General features: G+C 46.0%; 1 protein-coding gene across 1 annotated transcript; it reads right to left on the bottom strand.

Moving 5' to 3' along the window:
* Positions 1–2,490: 2,490 nt before the first annotated feature.
* Positions 2,491–17,452, bottom strand: LOC136465816 (uncharacterized). Its single transcript, XM_066464405.1, has 3 exons — positions 17,220–17,452; positions 16,086–16,629; positions 2,491–2,931 (listed from the first exon to the last, which is right to left on the bottom strand). Exons 1-3 carry the CDS (start codon positions 17,450–17,452, stop codon positions 2,491–2,493), a joined length of 1,218 nt encoding a protein of 405 aa, XP_066320502.1.
* Between the last annotated feature and the right edge of the window lie 470 nt (positions 17,453–17,922).

Raw genomic sequence — 17,922 nt, 5'->3', positions numbered from 1 at the left:
GTCTATGGAGCTGAGGCCATCCTCCCCACTGACTTGGAGTACGGTTCCCCGAGGCTATAGGCCTACAACGAGCAAAGCAACCACACTACCCACGAGGACGCCCTCGACCAACTGGAGGAAGCCCGAGATGTTGCGCTGCTACACTCGGCCAAGTACCAGCAAGCCCTACGATGCTATCAAGCACGGTGAATTTGAAGCCGAGACCTGAAAGTGGGTGACCTGGTGCTGAGACTGAGGTAGAGCAATAAGGGCTGCCACAAGCTGACCCTGCCATGGGAAGGGTCGTACATCGTCGCCCAAGTGCTAAAGCTCGGGACCTACAAGCTAGCCAACGAGAAGGGCGAAATCCTCACCAACGCTTGGAACATAGAACAGCTACATCGCTTCTACCCTTAAATTTCCAAGCATTGTATACATTGTTTCTCGAAATACAATAAAGAAGCATTCTTTAGTTGTTCTAATTTTTTGAGAAACCACCCGAGCCCATTGATGGGGGATCGGCATTACGATAACGCTATAAGGGAGACTTGGCTCTGCCTCTACAGAGGTGCCCACCGCGGGGCTCGAACAAGACTCGGCTCTGCCTCTACAGAACTGAGCCTCCCTCGAGGCCTAGAAGGGGGGACCCCACCTAAGTCCCAGACACCATTTTTAGTTGTTTTTTGAAAAAAATTCTACACCAAACTCTCTCGTGTACTCTGACAAATCGATTGTAAAAAACTTAAGGACCGAAAGTCTGTCTCAGGGCCAAAAGACCGGCCGAGCCGCGAGATGGCCTACGCCTCTAGGCGATGGCAACTCCCTCACCACCTTTTGCCCGAAGGGCAGCTTAGGCTCCGAGGAAGTTTTTTGCAAGAGATATGTTCAAAGACAAGACAGAGGGCAGAGGCTTGGAAATACAATAAAAAACAATTAAAAAGCATATACACACAAGTACTTTAAAAGGCCTTGACGGCCACAAGTGTTATGGTACAATAATGTAAGTCCTAATCTACTTACATGGCCCCTTTGGCCCAGGTCAAAACTCAGGGTCGCCAGCGTCGGCGATCGGCGTGGGAGGAACCATCTCCTCTTTGAACAACCTGGCTAGTGTCGTGCCAGGGGCCTCAGCCCCCTCCACCAGCTTCATGACCTCCTCCTCGGCCTTCTCGTCATCCTCAGCCATGATGTAACCATCGCTGACGGCCTCAAGGTTGATGTCGGCGTAGTGCGAGGAGACAACGGCCAGGGTGCGCTTAACGCCCATATGCAGCGCCCCTCGAAGTCGCTCTTGGAGTCGGCCGCTCAACGCGATCAAGCGGCTCCCAAGGGAGCTACCCGACTCGACCCCTCCGACCTCCAGGGCCTTGTAGGCGGTATGGGTGGTGCTCTACAGCGCGTTGTGCTCTTGGATCTCGGCCTCGAGCACTGCCTACACTACGACGGAGGCCTCGGCTGCTCGGGTGACCTCCTTCTCCAACCCTACGCCAAGACAGGCGGGATGGGGTGAAGCATGAAAGAAAACAAGCCGAACAGGGGCGCAAGCCTATGAGACTCACCCATGGCTTTCTCCCTCTAGTTTTGGACCTCAACCCGAGAGGCCTCGACCGCCCTGGAAGCCCCCCTCTCCAGCTCTGCGTCGCATCGGGGAGTTAGGGGTCGACCGCAAGAAAAACAAATAAAACAAGGGGTGTGGCTCAACAGGACTCACCCTCGGCCTTTTCCTTCTAGGTTAAGGCCTCGACCCGGGAGGCCTCGGCCACCTTGACAGCCTCCGCCAGGGCACCTTTCATCAGCAGGTGCGCGCCCTGCTCTGCCCCCAGCTGCCCGACGACGACCTTGACAGAGGCCGCCACTTGTTCGGCCCGGGACCTAAAGGTGTCCCGTTCGTCGGCCACCCAGGTCAGCTCCTCCTCTAGCTCCTTGATCCGCGCTGCCAAAGGGGCATCTTGCTCCCGAGCCATGGCCGCCTCGGCCTTCATATCAGCACAGCGAAGGCGGAGGTCCTCCACCTCCGCGCTCCGCACCAATAGAAGCTCATTGGCATTGACGAGCAAGTCCTTCTACTGCCGGAGCTGGTCCTAGATGTCCCTCTCCCACTGAAGGAACATCGACTTTCCGAGGGACCGGGCCTCGAGCTCCTGGATAGGCAGAATAAACATCAAGCACTACGAGAAAACTCGGGAAAAGACGACATAGCATAAGGAAAGAAAGCATGTACCTGGGCAACGTCGGGCAGGTCGTTAGCCATGATGGATAGCGCTGTCTGCAGCAACCGCTCTGCTAGATGGTGGAATTGCTCAAAGGAGCCCCAGCGCCCCCCTCGGCCATGTCCTCAAGGGCGAACAGAGGCTCCCCCTCAGGGTCATCCTAGCTCCGCCACAAGACACGCGGGTGATCCCACCCACGGGGCTCGGGTTGTACCCGGACGAGGGTCGAGCTTCCCTCGCCAGAAGTCGAAGCTAGCTGCTCCGTGGTGCTAGCCACCTCGGCGTCTGCCACCTCCTTCCCCTAGGAAGTATCATCGGAGGAGATTGAATGAACCTCCACCTCCCGGGCGCTCTCCTGTGACGGTGGCAGGTCTTGAAATGGGGGCGGTACCGAAGCTTGCCCCGCCTCCATCTCCGCATCCTGGGCCGCTGGCTCCGCCGCGCCCAAGCCAGCCTCCGCCACCTCGGCCTCAGTGGTCCTAGGAGCTCCAGCCTCTGCCACCTCGGCCTCGGTGGTCCTAGGAGCCTCGGTGTCCGCCACCTCAGCTTCAGAAGCCTTGGAAGCCCTGGCCTCCACCACCTCGACCTCGGAGGTCCTAGGGGCCTCGACCTCGCCCTCGGTGGCCTCAACGATTGAAGGCGCCTTGGCTTCCCTTGACTCGAGGGCCCCCGCCTCGCATGGCGTAGGTGCCTCCTCCCCCACCGGCTTCGTGGCCACTGTAACACCCCGGGTGTTTAAATACTAAAACTGCCATGTCATCATATGCATTGCAAGGCATTTGGTCATATTAAAAACTTTATATGCATTCACTAAAATAAGTTTACATTTATGTTATAAGCATTGCTTGGTATTGTTTGAATCAAGTTCGAAATCTTTGTATTGATTTGAAATTCCGAAAACCCTGATTTTCAATATTTAAACCCTACTCTGAAAATCCATTTCAAAATCTAAGCATATTTTGGGGTTGAGTCCAAAAGCAAAAGTGTAGAGCTTGACAAGTTATACAAAGTTTGTTTTTGGAGTTTTTCAAGCTGTTTAGAAAAATTTGGAGTAATTCAAAAAGGCGTAATTCGGTAAATTTCCCTATTCAAATTCAAAAGTTCATTTCAAAATCTAGACCAAATTAGGAGATGGTTATAAAAGAAAAGTTGTAGAACTTTTGATTTTGAACAACTTTTGTTTTTGGAGATTTTTGAGTTGTTATGAAAATTTAAGAGTAATTTGTGAATTTTGGCGAATGGCAAATCTGTAATTTTTGTGAACAGTGTCCACCGCCGAAGCTACATTGCCGGCGTTTCCTTCTTCGGCGTTCCAGGCGCGGTCGTGGCCGTTTTGGCATCGTGCTGGTGTGGTAAAGGCCATAGCGTGGCTTCCTCGAGCTTCTTGCCCCCCTTTATAGCCTGAGCCGACGTCGTCTTTGCCCTTTCTCCTTCTCTGTTTTTTCCCGTCGCCTTGCTCATCTCCGGCGAGCCCGCGCCGTCGTTGTTGTGCTCCACCGTCGCTGATAAGCTAGTTCCAACTTCGCTTACTCCTTGCGCATCCAGCCGACCCACCAATTCGGCTTGTCTTCGTCGAGAACTCGAGTTGCGTCGTCTTCTTCCTCGCGGCCGGCAACCCCTCCGCCGAGCACGATTCGCTGCGGCTAGAGCTCCACGGTGCATCTCCGTCCTTGGTTTTGGTTGATTCCGTTTCGTCTCGATGCTGTGGTACTTAATCCTTAGTTGGTTGCTCATTTTGACCACTGCAGTCGCCGGTACACCATCGCCGACGATGTTTTGCTCCGCCGTGCTTGCACTGATCGTCGAACCACCTTGCTGTTGCTCCTTAGGCTCGGTAATTGACTCCAAACCGTTCGGGGTAAGCTACTGATGCTTCCCAGACCTTTTGTTTAACTGCTATCGGCCTGTTATCGCCGGCATAGTGCCGCCGTGCATTTGGGTCCGCCATGGCCAGCGTTGTGCTCGGTCCAGTCACGGTTGGGTCTTGATTTTGCCACCAATCGATGCGTCCTGTTCTCGTGAACGTAGTAGAGCTTTGTCTGTCGCCGGTGATCTCACCGTCGGCGAGTTTGCGCCGGTCAGCACCGTCGTCATCGTAGTCAACGTCGGAGGTTGAAGATGACATGTGGGGTCATGGTGTCAGCGACTCAGCGTTCAAATGGATTTTTTTCTATTTTCAGATTTGAATGAATAGTGATGTAATTTGTTATTTTTGTGTAGATTTATTTATAGCTCCAAAAATTATGAAAATTTTTATGTGACTTCTCTGTGATGTATAGTATTTAACAAAAATATGTAATAATGTTTTTCAGTACTTTTTGAATGTGATAAAAATTGCTCAATTTATTAATAAATGGATTTCCATGATTTTTCTAGGCTTATTTAATTGTCCAAAAATTATGAAATTTGTTTTGCCACTTACTTATCTTGTAATGAACATTTACAAAAATTTTGAATAAGTTGAATTAAATTTTGAGTGATGACCTTGGGTCATTTGTTGATAATGATCCTTGGTAATTGATGTAAGTGTTGCAAAAAAGATTTAGTTTGTTTGACTTGTAACTTTACCGTGAAGGAAAGTTGTATTCAAATTGTTAATTGTTGCATCCATCATCGAGCATCACGTTTCGTATTCCGCATCATGCTAAACATGGCATTGTTATTACGTGTAGTGAATGCAGGTGGACACGTGATAGTTAACCAAGTTGTTGAGGAGGTTAATCCGTCTGTTGAGGTCGGATCGAATACTTGTGAAACGTCGCAGGAACCGGATTTTTCCGTCAACGAAGGCAAGCCCCGGATGCATACAACCCTACCTTGTATTTTACAAATTGATTTCGCTTTTGCTTCTTTTTACTGCACTAAGTGATTAGGAGTCAAGTACAAGCCAAATTGGTACATTACCAACCTTGTTATTCCATATTTACCATATTACCAGTTTTAAATTCGTATATGCCTAGTTTTGCTTAGCTATGCTTAGAACGATGAAAGTCGGGTGATTACCTGCCACCTGCAAGTTTTTAATGGAACCTTGGTTACTTGTTATCATGTGATATGGGAATGTGGAGTAATAAATCTAGACCGGGCGGACTCGGTGAGTGTGAGCCACCAGACATGGAGGTCTTGTGAGCGGGTTCTTTCCGCCTGTGTCGATTAAGGCAGGTCCGTTGTTGAATTGCATGAGGTGAGAATTTGTAGTACTAACCACATACTTCGGTAAGCCTTAACTTGGCTAGTCTATTACGAGAATGGCTACTCGCCCACTGGGAGTGGAGAGATGGCGGGAATAGCGTGTACCCACGTGGCAATGGGCTGGATTGGTGGAGTACTGTATTCTCGGGTGGCGCGGACCCATTCTTGTTTTAGAGGATCTGAGTGCAGGTTGGTATATGTAGGTCGGGGATCTGCATATGTCGTGTGGTCTGGAATTCCCAGCTGGGTTTTAATCGGTTCGAATCATCGTTGCTCCTCGGTTATGGAGACTCAACTCACTGTTCATCATCATAGTATTAATAACTGGAACTTGAGAAAGGTCTGCGAAAGAGATTGATATGAAGTTCATGTTCTCATTACGAATCATGGCAGATTCATATGTGGTACTTATAAAGTTTTACCTTTGAAGTAAAGAATTTTGTTAAAGAGCTTTTACGCAAAAGAACTTTGATTATTGTTAAAGCCATACCTGAATCCCATGAGCCGGCATTCCTGAGTTCTATCAGTTTTATTTCGGTTAAGTCTTGTTGAGTACTTTTGTACTCAGGGTTCGTTGACCCCTTGTTGCAGGTGAGCCTCATGAGCAGATCTATTTTGGATCGTGCTGCATGACAGTTGTTCCTTGTGATGACGATGAGAAGTAAATGTGTGGCCCTTGGGCAGGGCAGTTTCATTGTGTGTTTTGTATTATATTATAATGCCACTCCACTATTTCATTTTGTAATAAACATCGAACTTAGTTGTGAGGTTTGAAACTACTATTTTGTAAATTATGTTATTGTAAGACTTCCGCTGTTTTTACTCTGGTATTGATATTTGAATAAATGTTGTAATACTGCAATGACTCTGTAATGTGATCCTGCTCAGAAATCATGGATGATTCGGGGTTCCCCGAGGACACCCGACAGTCTTTTTAAGTTAATGGAAACATATGCATAAATGTCAAAGGTTGTCGGACAGTGATAGGTGCATGTGGGCCCTATAACTTAGGAGGTTCTGCCATAGAATGGTATCAGAGCGATCGTTACAAGGTTTTTGTTGTATTGTTTTACAAAAACTTCAAAATAATTTGGGATGACTAAATTTAACTTGATAGTTTGGTCCAAATTGCTTCTGACTTATCTTATTTCTTCCTCATCATTCCGTATTTGATTAAAAAGGTTTTGTGTGGTGGAGTAGTAATCTTACTATGCCCTATATAAAAATAAATGTTGTTTATGTGCATTATAAACTTTGATGTTTTTGTTCGTAAGAACGATTCATGCATCATAATTAATTCACTCATTACTTCCTTCACCTCTTAGTCTGGAGTTGAGTAGTGAGTCTGATTTGAGTAATGTAATCCATCATAGCGGCTCTTTAGACTTTGATCAAATGATCTTACTTGGATTAAATTGGCTTCATACAGTATGGCTCGTGCCAAGATGACGCCCCATAAGTCCACTGGACCCAAAGGCGTTCCTCGTCACCAACTTGCCCCTCGAAATGACGGTGCTAGCAGTAGCAGTTCTAGGCCTGATCCCCAAGTAGAGATACAGAGGATTTCTGCAGAATTAGCACAAGCTACTAGAGATAGGGCTTTGGATGCTATTCAGGTAGGAGAATTACAGGATCAATTGAGGCGTCTCACCACCGCGCACAGGAACTGCGAAAGTATGTTAGTTCGTATGGTGGAGGGAAGAAATGAAGCTTGGCACAGGGAAAATGTAGCTAGAGCTAGAACTCATGAGCTAAAATTCTATGTAGAAGATTTAGAAGAACATAATACCTATCTACATGAGGAAGTTCATAGGCTTAGCAATCTACTAAATCCGAATCATGAGCCCCAAGCTGATGCCATGGACCCCGGTGTCATCCTTGCCGATGATAACGAATCGGAAGAGGAAGAAGAAGAAGATCCTAAAGAATTAGTAATGATCAATGAGAGTGATGATGAAGGCGGTAATAATTCTGGAATGGATACCGAGCCTAAAGTTTGAAGTAATCACAGAAAAGAGTAGAGTTGTATAATAGTTAGTTATAGTTAAGTTATGTAGTTTTGTTTTGGTACTTACGGGTTCTGGTTTTTATATTAGTAAACCCTATGTAATGTGTCTGGAGTAAGCTTTTGTGCAATTCAATAAAGGCTTGTGAATAAAGTTTGGTTTGTTATGAGCAGATGCGTCATACGCGGGGTTCGTATATTCCTGGAACTTCACAAGATGAGGATGGTATTCCAGATCCGCCACCAGTTCCAACAAATCTGGCTGATGCTATAACTGCACTTGTCAATGTGACGATCGAAAATTCTTGTTTGCTTCATGAGATAGCTCAGAGTAATCAGAATCAGATACACGAAAACCGTGGTCGCCACCACAACAGACAGGAGGCTACATATGTTGATTTTACAGACACAAGACCACCGGTGTTCACCAAGGCAGATGAACCATTGGAGGCTGATGACTGGCTCCGAACCATGGAGCAGAAATTTGATCTTATCCCATGCACGGAGTATCAGAAACCTACGTTCGCCGCCCAGCAACTTAGAGGAGCAGCAAGTGCTTGGTGGGCAAACTTGGTGGCTATGCAACCAGCTGGCATTCCAATAACTTGGGCTGAGTTTCGTACTGCCTTCAGAGCCCATTATATCCCTGAAGGAGTGATGGCAATGAAACTAGATGAATTCCTTGCTTTGAAGCAAGGAGATCAAATCGTGATGCAGTATGTGGGAAGATTTAATCACCTGTCACAATATGCATCAGAACATGTCAATACTGATGCAAAGAAGAAGAGGTGGTTTATGAGAGGTTTGAATACCAAGCTGCAAATAATGATGACAACTTGCACCAATGTCACTTATCATGAGGCCATAAATATTGCAATTGCTTCAGAGTCAAAGTATCGGCAGCATAAGGAGCTCAAAAAGAAAAAGAGTATGCCGTCCAGATCTTTTGGGGGAAATTAGAAGAGGCAGAGGGTGATTTATCATCCAGTACATCATAATCGTCCTCCTTATCATCCGCCACAGTTCCAAGCCGGGCAACAGTCAAATATCCGTCCTGCTATAACCTATCCAAATTCACAGTCAACCAATGCTCCTGGTGGCAATGCTACAACGTCCTAGGGTCACAACTATCCATGTTACAATTGTGGAAGGACTGGTCATTTCTCCAGGGAATGTCCATATCCTAGGTAGGCTAATCAAAATTATCAGAAGACCCCTGCCAATCAACAACAGGGTCAGGCACCAAACAAGAACCCCAATCTGAATGCTCAGAAAGGCAAAGATGAGAGGAAGACAGGTTTGGTGTTCTATATTCAAGCTGGAGAAATTCCAGAAGGGGAGCCAGTGATGATAGGTATGTTTTCTGTTGCCAATCACCCTGCAGTTATACTTTTTGATTCTGGCGCATCGCATCCATTCATCAATAGAACATTTATTGTGAAGTATGAAATTTCAATTGGGGCAACAAAGGAAAGTTTATTTATACAGTCGCCCGGGGGACGTTTGTGTACTAAGGAAATGGTATACCAGGTACCCGTAAACCTGGGTGGGCATATTTTTCCCACTACCATGATTATCCTTAAGGATCAGGATATAGATGTAATCTTGGGAATGAATTGGATGTATCAGCATAAGGCTATTATAGATGCTTTGAATAGGACATTAAGGGTGAGTTTGTCTGATAGTAATTCTCAACTTCTCATCCAACTTCCAACCCTAAGAAGATCAGTAGGCAAGGTTTGTGCAACTGTTGTCAAAGAGATTAGAGATATTCTGGTAGTGTGTGAATTTCCGGATGTATTTCCAGAAGATCTACCTGGTCTACCACCTAATAGGGATGTACAGTTTAACATAGAGTTACAACCTGGAATAGCTCCGATTTCTCAGAGAGCTTATAGGATGCCACCTAAGGAATTGGCCGAGTTGAAGACTCAGTTACAAGAATTGATTGAGAAGGGGTTTATCCAACCTAGTTCCTCACCTTAGGGATGTTCGGCAATTTTTGTGAAAAAGAAAGATGAGACCCTGAGGTTATGTGTTGACTATCATCCGTTGAATGAAGTGACCATCAAGAATAAGTATCCATTACCTTAGATTTGCTTTTTGATCAATTGGCCGGAGCCAAAGTTTTCTCCAAGATAGATTTGAGGTCAGGATATCACCAAATTAAGATAAAGCCTGAAGATATTCCCAAAACGGCATTTACCACAAGATATGGATTATATGAATACTTGGTAATGTCTTTTGGATTGACAAAAGCTCCAGCTCATTTTATGTATCTGATGAACTCAGTATTCATGCCTGAGCTAGACAAGTTTGTAGTGGTGTTTATTGATGACATTTTAGTATATTCCAAGAATAAGAAAGAACATGCGAAACATCTCAGAATTGTTCTGACCCGCTTGAGGGAACATCAACTATATGCCAAGTTCAGCAAATGTGATTTTTGGCTCAAGGAAGTACAATTTCTTGGACATGTCTTATCAGCTGAAGGCATTGCAGTTGATCCAAGCAAAGTGAAGGATGTGCTTGATTGGAAACCACCAACCACAGTTCATCAAGTTCGGAGTTTTTTGGGTTTGGCAGGGTATTACCGTCGGTTTATTCCAGATTTCTCTAAAATATCAAAGCCCATAACTAAACTGTTGAAAAACCAAGTCAAGTTTGTCTGGTCATCTGATTGTGAAGAGGCTTTCCAGACTTTAAAAAGACTGTTGACTACTGCACCAGTGCTAGCCCAACCTGATATCGAAAAGCCATTTGATGTTTATTGTGATGCTTCAGGTATTGGTATTGGATGTGTGCTGATGCAAGAAGGCCGAGTCATTGCTTATGCATCCAGGCAACTTAAGCAACACGAAGAACACTATCCGACTCATGGTCTGGAGTTAGCAGCTGTGGTTCATGCTCTGAAGATTTAGCGGCATTACCTGCTTGGTAATACGTGCCATATGTATACAGACCACAAGAGCTTAAAGTATATCTTTACTTAGTCAGAGTTGAACATACGACAAAGAAGATGGTTAGAACTAATTAAAGATTATGACTTGGAAGTACATTATCACCCCAGTAAAGCAAATGTAGTTGCAGATGCCCTCAGTCGCAAAATTATTGCAATTGTCTGACAGTGAGAACAATGGGTCTGAATTTATGTCAAGAAATGGAGAAGTTGAATGTAGAAGTAATTCAACAAGGTAGTTTGACCAACATAATTGTTGAAGCCACTATTCGAGATCAAGTTATTGTTGCTCAGAAGGAAAACAAGGGTATAGCCCATATCAAGGAAAGAGTCAAGAATGGAAAAGTGGAATGCTTTAGCATAGATGATGAAGATGTGTTATGGTTCAAGGATCGCCTGGTGGTACCAAAAGTTCCTGAGTTGCGGCAGTCAATTCTAGATGAGGCACATGCTACTAGGTTATCTATCCATCCGGGAAGCAACAAGATGTACCATGACTTGAAGCAAAGATTCTGGTGGACTAAAATGAAAATAGAGATTGCTAGATATATAGCGAAGTGTGATACTTGTCAAAAGGTGAAAGCTATACATTTGAGGTCTGCTGGTGAATTACAACCATTACCTATTCCATCTTAGAAGTGGGAGGACATAAGTATGGACTTTATTGTTGGTCTACCCAAGACATCAAAGGGATTTGACTCAGTATGGGTTATTGTAGATCGACTCACTAAGTCAGCACATTTTCTTCCTGTCAAGACTATATATCCTATGATCCAATATGCCAAGATGTACTTAGCAAGAATCATGAGTTTGCATGGTGTACCAAAGACCATAGTGTCAGATAGGGGTACACAGTTTGTCTCCAGCTTTTGGAAACACTTACATGCTTCGTTGGGTACCAAACTTCTATATAGTATAGCTTATCATCTGCAGACTGATGAACAGACTGAAAGAGTCAATCAAGTACTTGAAGATATGTTAAGGTGTTGTGTCCTTAACTATTCCAATAAGTGGGATGAATGTTTACCTTTGGCTGAGTTCTCATACAATAATAGTTATCAGGAAAGCATTAGAATGGCGCCATTTGAAGCACTCTATGGTCGTAGATGCAGAACATCGTTGAGTTGGTCTGAGCCTGGAGAAAGAAGATTCTTTGGAGTTGACCTTGTGAAAGAAACAGAAGACAAGGTTAGGCAAATACAGAGTAATTAGAAGATAGCTCAGTCCTGCCAAAAGAGTTATGCGGATAGAAGACGGAGACCATTGGTATTTAACAAAGGAGATTTTGTATATCTGAAAGTATCACCAATGAAGGGAGTTACCCGTTTTGGTGTTAAAGGAAAGTTGGCACCCCGATACATTGGACCGTATCAAATTTTAGAGAGGTATGGAAAAGTGGCTTATCGCTTGAAATTACCTGAACATCTTGCAGCTGTGCATGATGTGTTCCATGTTTCTCAATTGAAGAAGTGTCTCCGAGTGCCTAAACAGAATATTGAAGTTGAAGGAGTGGAACTAGAACCGGATTTAACTTATTCCAAATATCCTATCCGCGTGTTAGATCAGAAAGATCGTGTTACTCGAAGACGGACAATCAAGTTCTATAAAATACAATGGAATCAACATTCAAAAGAGGAAGCTACTTGGGAATCAGAAGATTACTTGTTAGAGAAGTTTCTAGAGTTTCTAGCGTCAATATAGAATAGAGTAATGTTAGTTGAGCTCGGTTGCTACAAATTGTGTTTTGTAAAGGAACCACAGCTGTTTTATGGACAAGTTTTGGATGTTTTTGGACTGACACATTTCCTTTTCCATTACTTACTCTATGGCTTTGAATCTCGGGGCGAGATTTCTTTTAGGGGAAGGATTGTAACACCCCGGGTGTTTAAATATTAAAACTGCCATGTCATCATATGCATTGCAAGGCATTTGGTCATATTAAAAACTTTGTATGCATTCACTAAAATAAGTTTACATTTATGTTATAAGCATTGCTTGGTATTGTTTGAATCAAGTTCGAAATCTTTGTATTGATTTGAAATTCCGAAAACCCTGATTTTCAATATTTAAACCCTACTCTGAAAATCCATTTCAAAATCTAAGCATATTTTGGGGTTGAGCCCAAAAGCAAAAGTGTAGAGCTTGACAAGTTATACAAAGTTTGTTTTTGGAGTTTTCCAAGTTGTTTAGAAAAATTTGGAGTAATTCAAAAAGGCGTAATTCGGTAAATTTCCCTATTCAAATTCAAAAGTTCATTTCAAAATCTAGACCGAATTAGGAGATGGTTATAAAAGCAAAGTTGTAGACCTTTTGATTTTGAACAACTTTTGTTTTTGGAGATTTTTGAGTTGTTATGAAAATTTAAGAGTAATTTATGAATTTTGGCGAATGGCAAATCTGTAATTTTTGTGAACAGTGTCCACCGCTGAAGCTACATTGCCGGCGTTTCCTTCTTCGGCGTTCCAGGCGTGGTCATGGCCGTTTTGGCGTCGCGCTGGCGTGGTAAAGGCCACAGCACGGCTTCCTCGAGCTTCTTGGCCCCCTTTATAGCTTGAGCCGCCGTCGTCTTTGCCCTTTCTCCTTGCTCTGTTTTTCCCGTCGCCTTGCTCATCTCTGGCGAGCCCGCGCCATCGTTGTTGTGCTCCACCATCGCTGATAAGCTAGTTCCAACTTTGCTTACTCCTTGCACATCCAGTCGACCCACCAATTCGGCTTGTCTTCGTCGGGAACTCGAGTTGCGTCGTCTTCTTCCTCGCGGCCGGCAACCCCTTCGCCGAGCACGATTCGCCACGGCCAGAGCTCCACGGTGCATCTCCGTCCTTGGTTTTGGTTGATTCCATTTCGTCTCGATGCTGTGGTACTTAATCCTTAGTTGGTTGCTCATTTTGACCACTGCAGTCACCGGTACACCATCGCCGATGACGTTTTGCTCCGCCGTGCTTGCGCTGATCGTCGAACCACCTTGTTGTTGCTCCTTAGGCTCGGTAATTGACTCCAAACCGTTTGGGGTAAGCTACTGATGCTTCCCAGACCTTTTGTTTAACTGCTACCGGCCTGTTGTTGCCGGCATAGCACCGCCGTACATTCGCGTCCGCCATGGCTAGCGTTGTGCTCGGTCCAGTCATGGTTGGGTCTTGATTTTGCCACCAATCGATGCGTCCTATTGTCGTGAACGTATTAGAGCTTTGTCTATCGCCGGTGATCTCACCGTCGGCGAGTTTGCGCCGGTCAGCACCATCATCATCGTAGTCAACGTCGGAGGTTGAAGATGACATGTGGGGTCATGGTGTCAGCGACTCAGCGTTCAAATGGATTTTTTCTATTTTTAGATTTGAATGAATAGTGATGTAATTTGTTATTTTTGTGTAGATTTATTTAGAGCTCCAAAAATTATGAAAATTTTTGTGTGACTTCTCTGTGATGTATAGTATTTAAGAAAAATATGAAATAATGTTTTTAGTACTTTTTGAATGTGATAAAAATTGCTCAATTTAGTAATAAATGGATTTTTCATGATTTTTCTAGGCTTATTTAATTGTCCAAAAATTATGAAATTGTTTTGCCACTTACTTATCATGTAATGAACATTTACAAAATTTTTGAGCTCAATTAGAATAAGTTGATTTATTTCATAATTTTGAATTAAATAATTAATTCATAAAAGCAAATAGTAACCTTTAATGATTTAGGTTTTGTTTGAAATTTTGATTGAGTGATGACCTTGGGTCATTTGTTGATAATGATCCTTGGTAATTGATGTAAGTGTTGCAAAAAAGATTTAGTTTGTTTGACTTGTAACTTTACCGTGAAGGAAAGTTGTATTCAAATTGTTAATTGTTGCATCCATCATCGAGCATCACGTTTCGTATTCCGCATCATGCTAAACATGGCATTGTTATTACGTGTAGTGAACGAAGGTGGACATGTGATAGTTAATCAAGTTGTTGAGGAGGTTAATCCGTCTGTTGAGGTCGGATCGAATACTTGTGAAACGTCGTAGGAACCGGATTTTTCCGTCAACGAAGGCAAGCCCCGGATGCATACAACCCTACCTTGTATTTTACAAATTGATTTTGCTTTTGCTTCTTTTTATTGCATTAAGTGATTAGGAGTCAAGTACAAGCCAAATTGGTACATTACCAACCTTGTTATTCCATATTTACCATATTACCAGTTTTAAATTCGTATATGCCTAGTTTTGCTTAGCTATGCTTAGAACGATGAAAGTCGGGTGATTACCTACCACCTGCAAGTTTTTAATGGAACCTTGGTTACTTGTTATCATGTGATATGGGAATGTGGAGTAATAAATCTAGACCGGGCGGACTCGGTGAGTGTGAGCCACCAGACATGGAGGTCTTGTGAGCGGGTTCTTTCCGCCTGTGTCGATTAAGGCACGTCCGTTGTTGAATTGCATGAGGTGAGAATTTGTAGTACTAACCACATACTTCGGTAAGCCTTAACTTGGCTAGTCTATTACGAGAATGGCTACTCACGCACTAGGAGTGGAGAGATGGCGGGAATAGCATGTACCCACGTGGCCATGGGCTGGATTGGTGGAGTACTGTATTCTCGGGTATCGCGGACCCGTTCTTATTTTAGAGGATCTGAGTGCAGGTTGGTATATGTAGGTTGGGGATCTGCATATGTCATGTGGTCTGGAATTCCTAGCTGGGTTTTAATCGGTTCGAATCATCGTTGCTCCTCGGTTATGGAGACTCAACTCACTGTTCATCATCATAGTATTAATAACTGGAACTTGAGAAAGGTCTACGAAAGAGATTGATATGAAGTTCATGTTCTCATTACGGATCATGGCAGATTCATATGTGGTACTTATAAAGTTTTACCTTTGAAGTAAAGAATTTTGTTAAAGAGCTTTTATGCAAAAGAACTTTGATTATTGTTAAAGCCATACCTTGAATCCCATGAGCCGGCATTCCTGAGTTCTATCAGTTTTATTTCGGTTAAGTCTTGTTGAGTACTTTTGTACTCAGGGTTCGTTGACCCCTTGTTGTAGGTGAGCCTCATGAGCAGATCTATTTTGGATCGTGCTGCATGACAGTTGTTCCTTGTGATGACGATGAGAAGTAAATGTGTGGCCCTTGGGCAGGGCAGTTTCATTGTGTGTTTTGTATTGTATTATAATGCCACTCCACTATTTCGTTTTGTAATAAACATCGAACTTAGTTGTGAGGTTTGAAACTACTGTTTTGTAAATTATGTTATTGTAAGACTTCCACTGTTTTTACTCTGGTATTGATATTTGAATAAATGTTGTAATACTGCAATGACTCTGTAACGTGATCCTGCTCAGAAATCGTGGATGATTCGGGGTTCCCCGAGGACACCCGACAGTCTTTTTAAGTTAATGGAAACATATGCATAAATGTCCAAGGTCATCGGACAGTGACAGGTGCATGTGGGCCCTATAACTTAGGAGGTTCTGCCACAGCCACCTCGGTAGCCTCTCCTTGGGCGACTGGCTCCTTCGAGTCGGCCCTGGCCGACGCTGCGCCACGCTGTATGGTGGCCTGCGCCTCCACCACCCATCGGGCGGTGGAGCTAGTGCTCACCTTGAGCACCTTACGTGGCGCTAGGGTGGATGCTTCCGCCTGATGCTTCCGGCAAAAGATAAAGCACTCACAAGGTCAGCATACGACCAAAGAACGAGTGGGAGATGCTGTAAACTCCATTGACAAAACACTTACCTCGAACGGGGACACAATAGCTTCCGTACTGTGTCCCTCGTCCTCGACAATGGTGGTGGCGGCGGTGGTGGCACGGCCCCCGTGTCCGCCGGTACCAGCCAGCCCTCGCTGGACTCCAATGCCCCCTCGACCCTCTGCGGAGGCGGTTGAGTCACCCCCGCCGTCGCCCGCTCCACCTCCACCGTCGAGCCCATCGGGCTGACGGCGCATTTCGCCAATGCCTGTGTCTCAGGCATGTTGGCTTTGGCCCTGGGGCAGGCGATCGCTAGCCCCAAGGCATCCTCTCCTCCTCCTAGAGATGCCAGGCCGCTCGCCGATGCCCCAGGAGCCGTCTCCCTAACGTTTGGGAGATGGTCCAGGGGACCCTGCCCCGCCTCGCTCTCGTCATTATCGCTCGAAGAATCCCTCAACGACGATGATGGAGACGGCTCCTCCGGGAGACCGTCGTGCCTCTGTTGCCGATGATGTTTTTTCAGCTCGTCGCGCTCGAGGCTCTTCCTCTTGCGCCTTGCCTCCTCGGTGTCCTTCTGCTCCTTGTACGCCTCGGCGTGCGCCCTATTCTCCGCTTGCACCCTGCATCCTCAAGAACAGGCGGTGGGGAGGCTCACACATCCCTCATCTCCTGCAAGAACGGCAAGCGCAAATAAGGGAACAAATTGAAAACGTAAGGAGCAAGGAGGCCTCGGGGGCCGCAGCAACGCGTGACTCACCAGAGAGATGTACCCCCATGATGGGCGCATCAAGCACAGGGTCAGATCACTACTCCTCTGCCGCCCCTCCACCGTCTCTCTCACCTGACGTAGAATCTCCTTGTCGGAAAGGGCGGCGGTGGACAACCGGATGTCGTCGATCGGCTCACCCGATGTCATCTCGAACAGGCGTTGCCGCTGAGCCATCAACGGCAGCACCCTCCGAGGGTGGAAGGCCACCACGACCATGGCCACCATAAGGCCACAGCTATGCAGCCTCTCCAGCGCCTTTAGGAGCGACTACAGCTTGGGCTGTTCAGCCAACAGGACGTCGTACCTCCACCTATCCGGCTAGCTCTCCACAACCCGCTCGGTATAGGGGGGAGCCTGCCGTCATCATTGCGGAGGTAGAACCAGTTGTTGTACCAGCGGCGGTTGGACGACGTGAGCTGGGCTGGGATGTAGAAGGGCTACCTGTCTTGGCGCACTTGGAGAGTGCAGCCGCCGGCCCTCAACCCCTTCTGCGTGCCCGCCGTACCCACCGGCTTGGTGTTGAGCCCCACCCAAAAGAAGTGGAGCCACAGCTCCCAGTGGGGAGCGATGCCCAGGTGCCCCTCATAGATGGCGACGAAGATGGTCACCTGCGTGATGGAGTTGGGATTGAAATTGTGGAGCTCCACGCCATAGTAATGTGGGAGCGCCCGCATGAACCGGTCCACCGGCAAGCCAAGACCATGCTCATGGAAGGCCACGAAGCTCACGATGTAGCCATCGTGTGGCCTCAGCTCTGGCTCGCCCCCCCCCCCTCGGAGCAATCCACTCCGGTCTATTGGGGTCGGTGACTGAGTGGAGGAGACCGTCGTCGACGAGCGACTGCAGCATCGCCGCGGACACGTCGGACGGACCCCAAGGATCCGCCTAGAGGACAACAACGCCGCCAGCCATGGGTGTGGTGGAGAGTGTGGCTACAGTGGTAAGGCATGCTCTCGCTATCTCTCTCCCTCTCCTTTCCTCCCCCTTCTCCCTTCTTCTCCCCGGCGCTCTCTTCCTCTATTCTTAGCAACCGCTCGAGGGTAGAAAGGGCGAATGCAGGCAAGGTAAGGAGGGGCAGGGCATGGCTCGTCACATATTTATGAGGGAGGGAAGAGGGCGAAATGGACAGGTGACAAAACCAGGG

The sequence above is a fragment of the Miscanthus floridulus genome, chromosome 7, assembly GCF_019320115.1.
Source record: "Miscanthus floridulus cultivar M001 chromosome 7, ASM1932011v1, whole genome shotgun sequence".
NCBI lineage: Eukaryota > Viridiplantae > Streptophyta > Magnoliopsida > Poales > Poaceae > Miscanthus > Miscanthus floridulus.
Note: the sequence above shows the minus strand (reverse complement) of the source record. Positions and strands in the feature narration are given on the sequence as shown.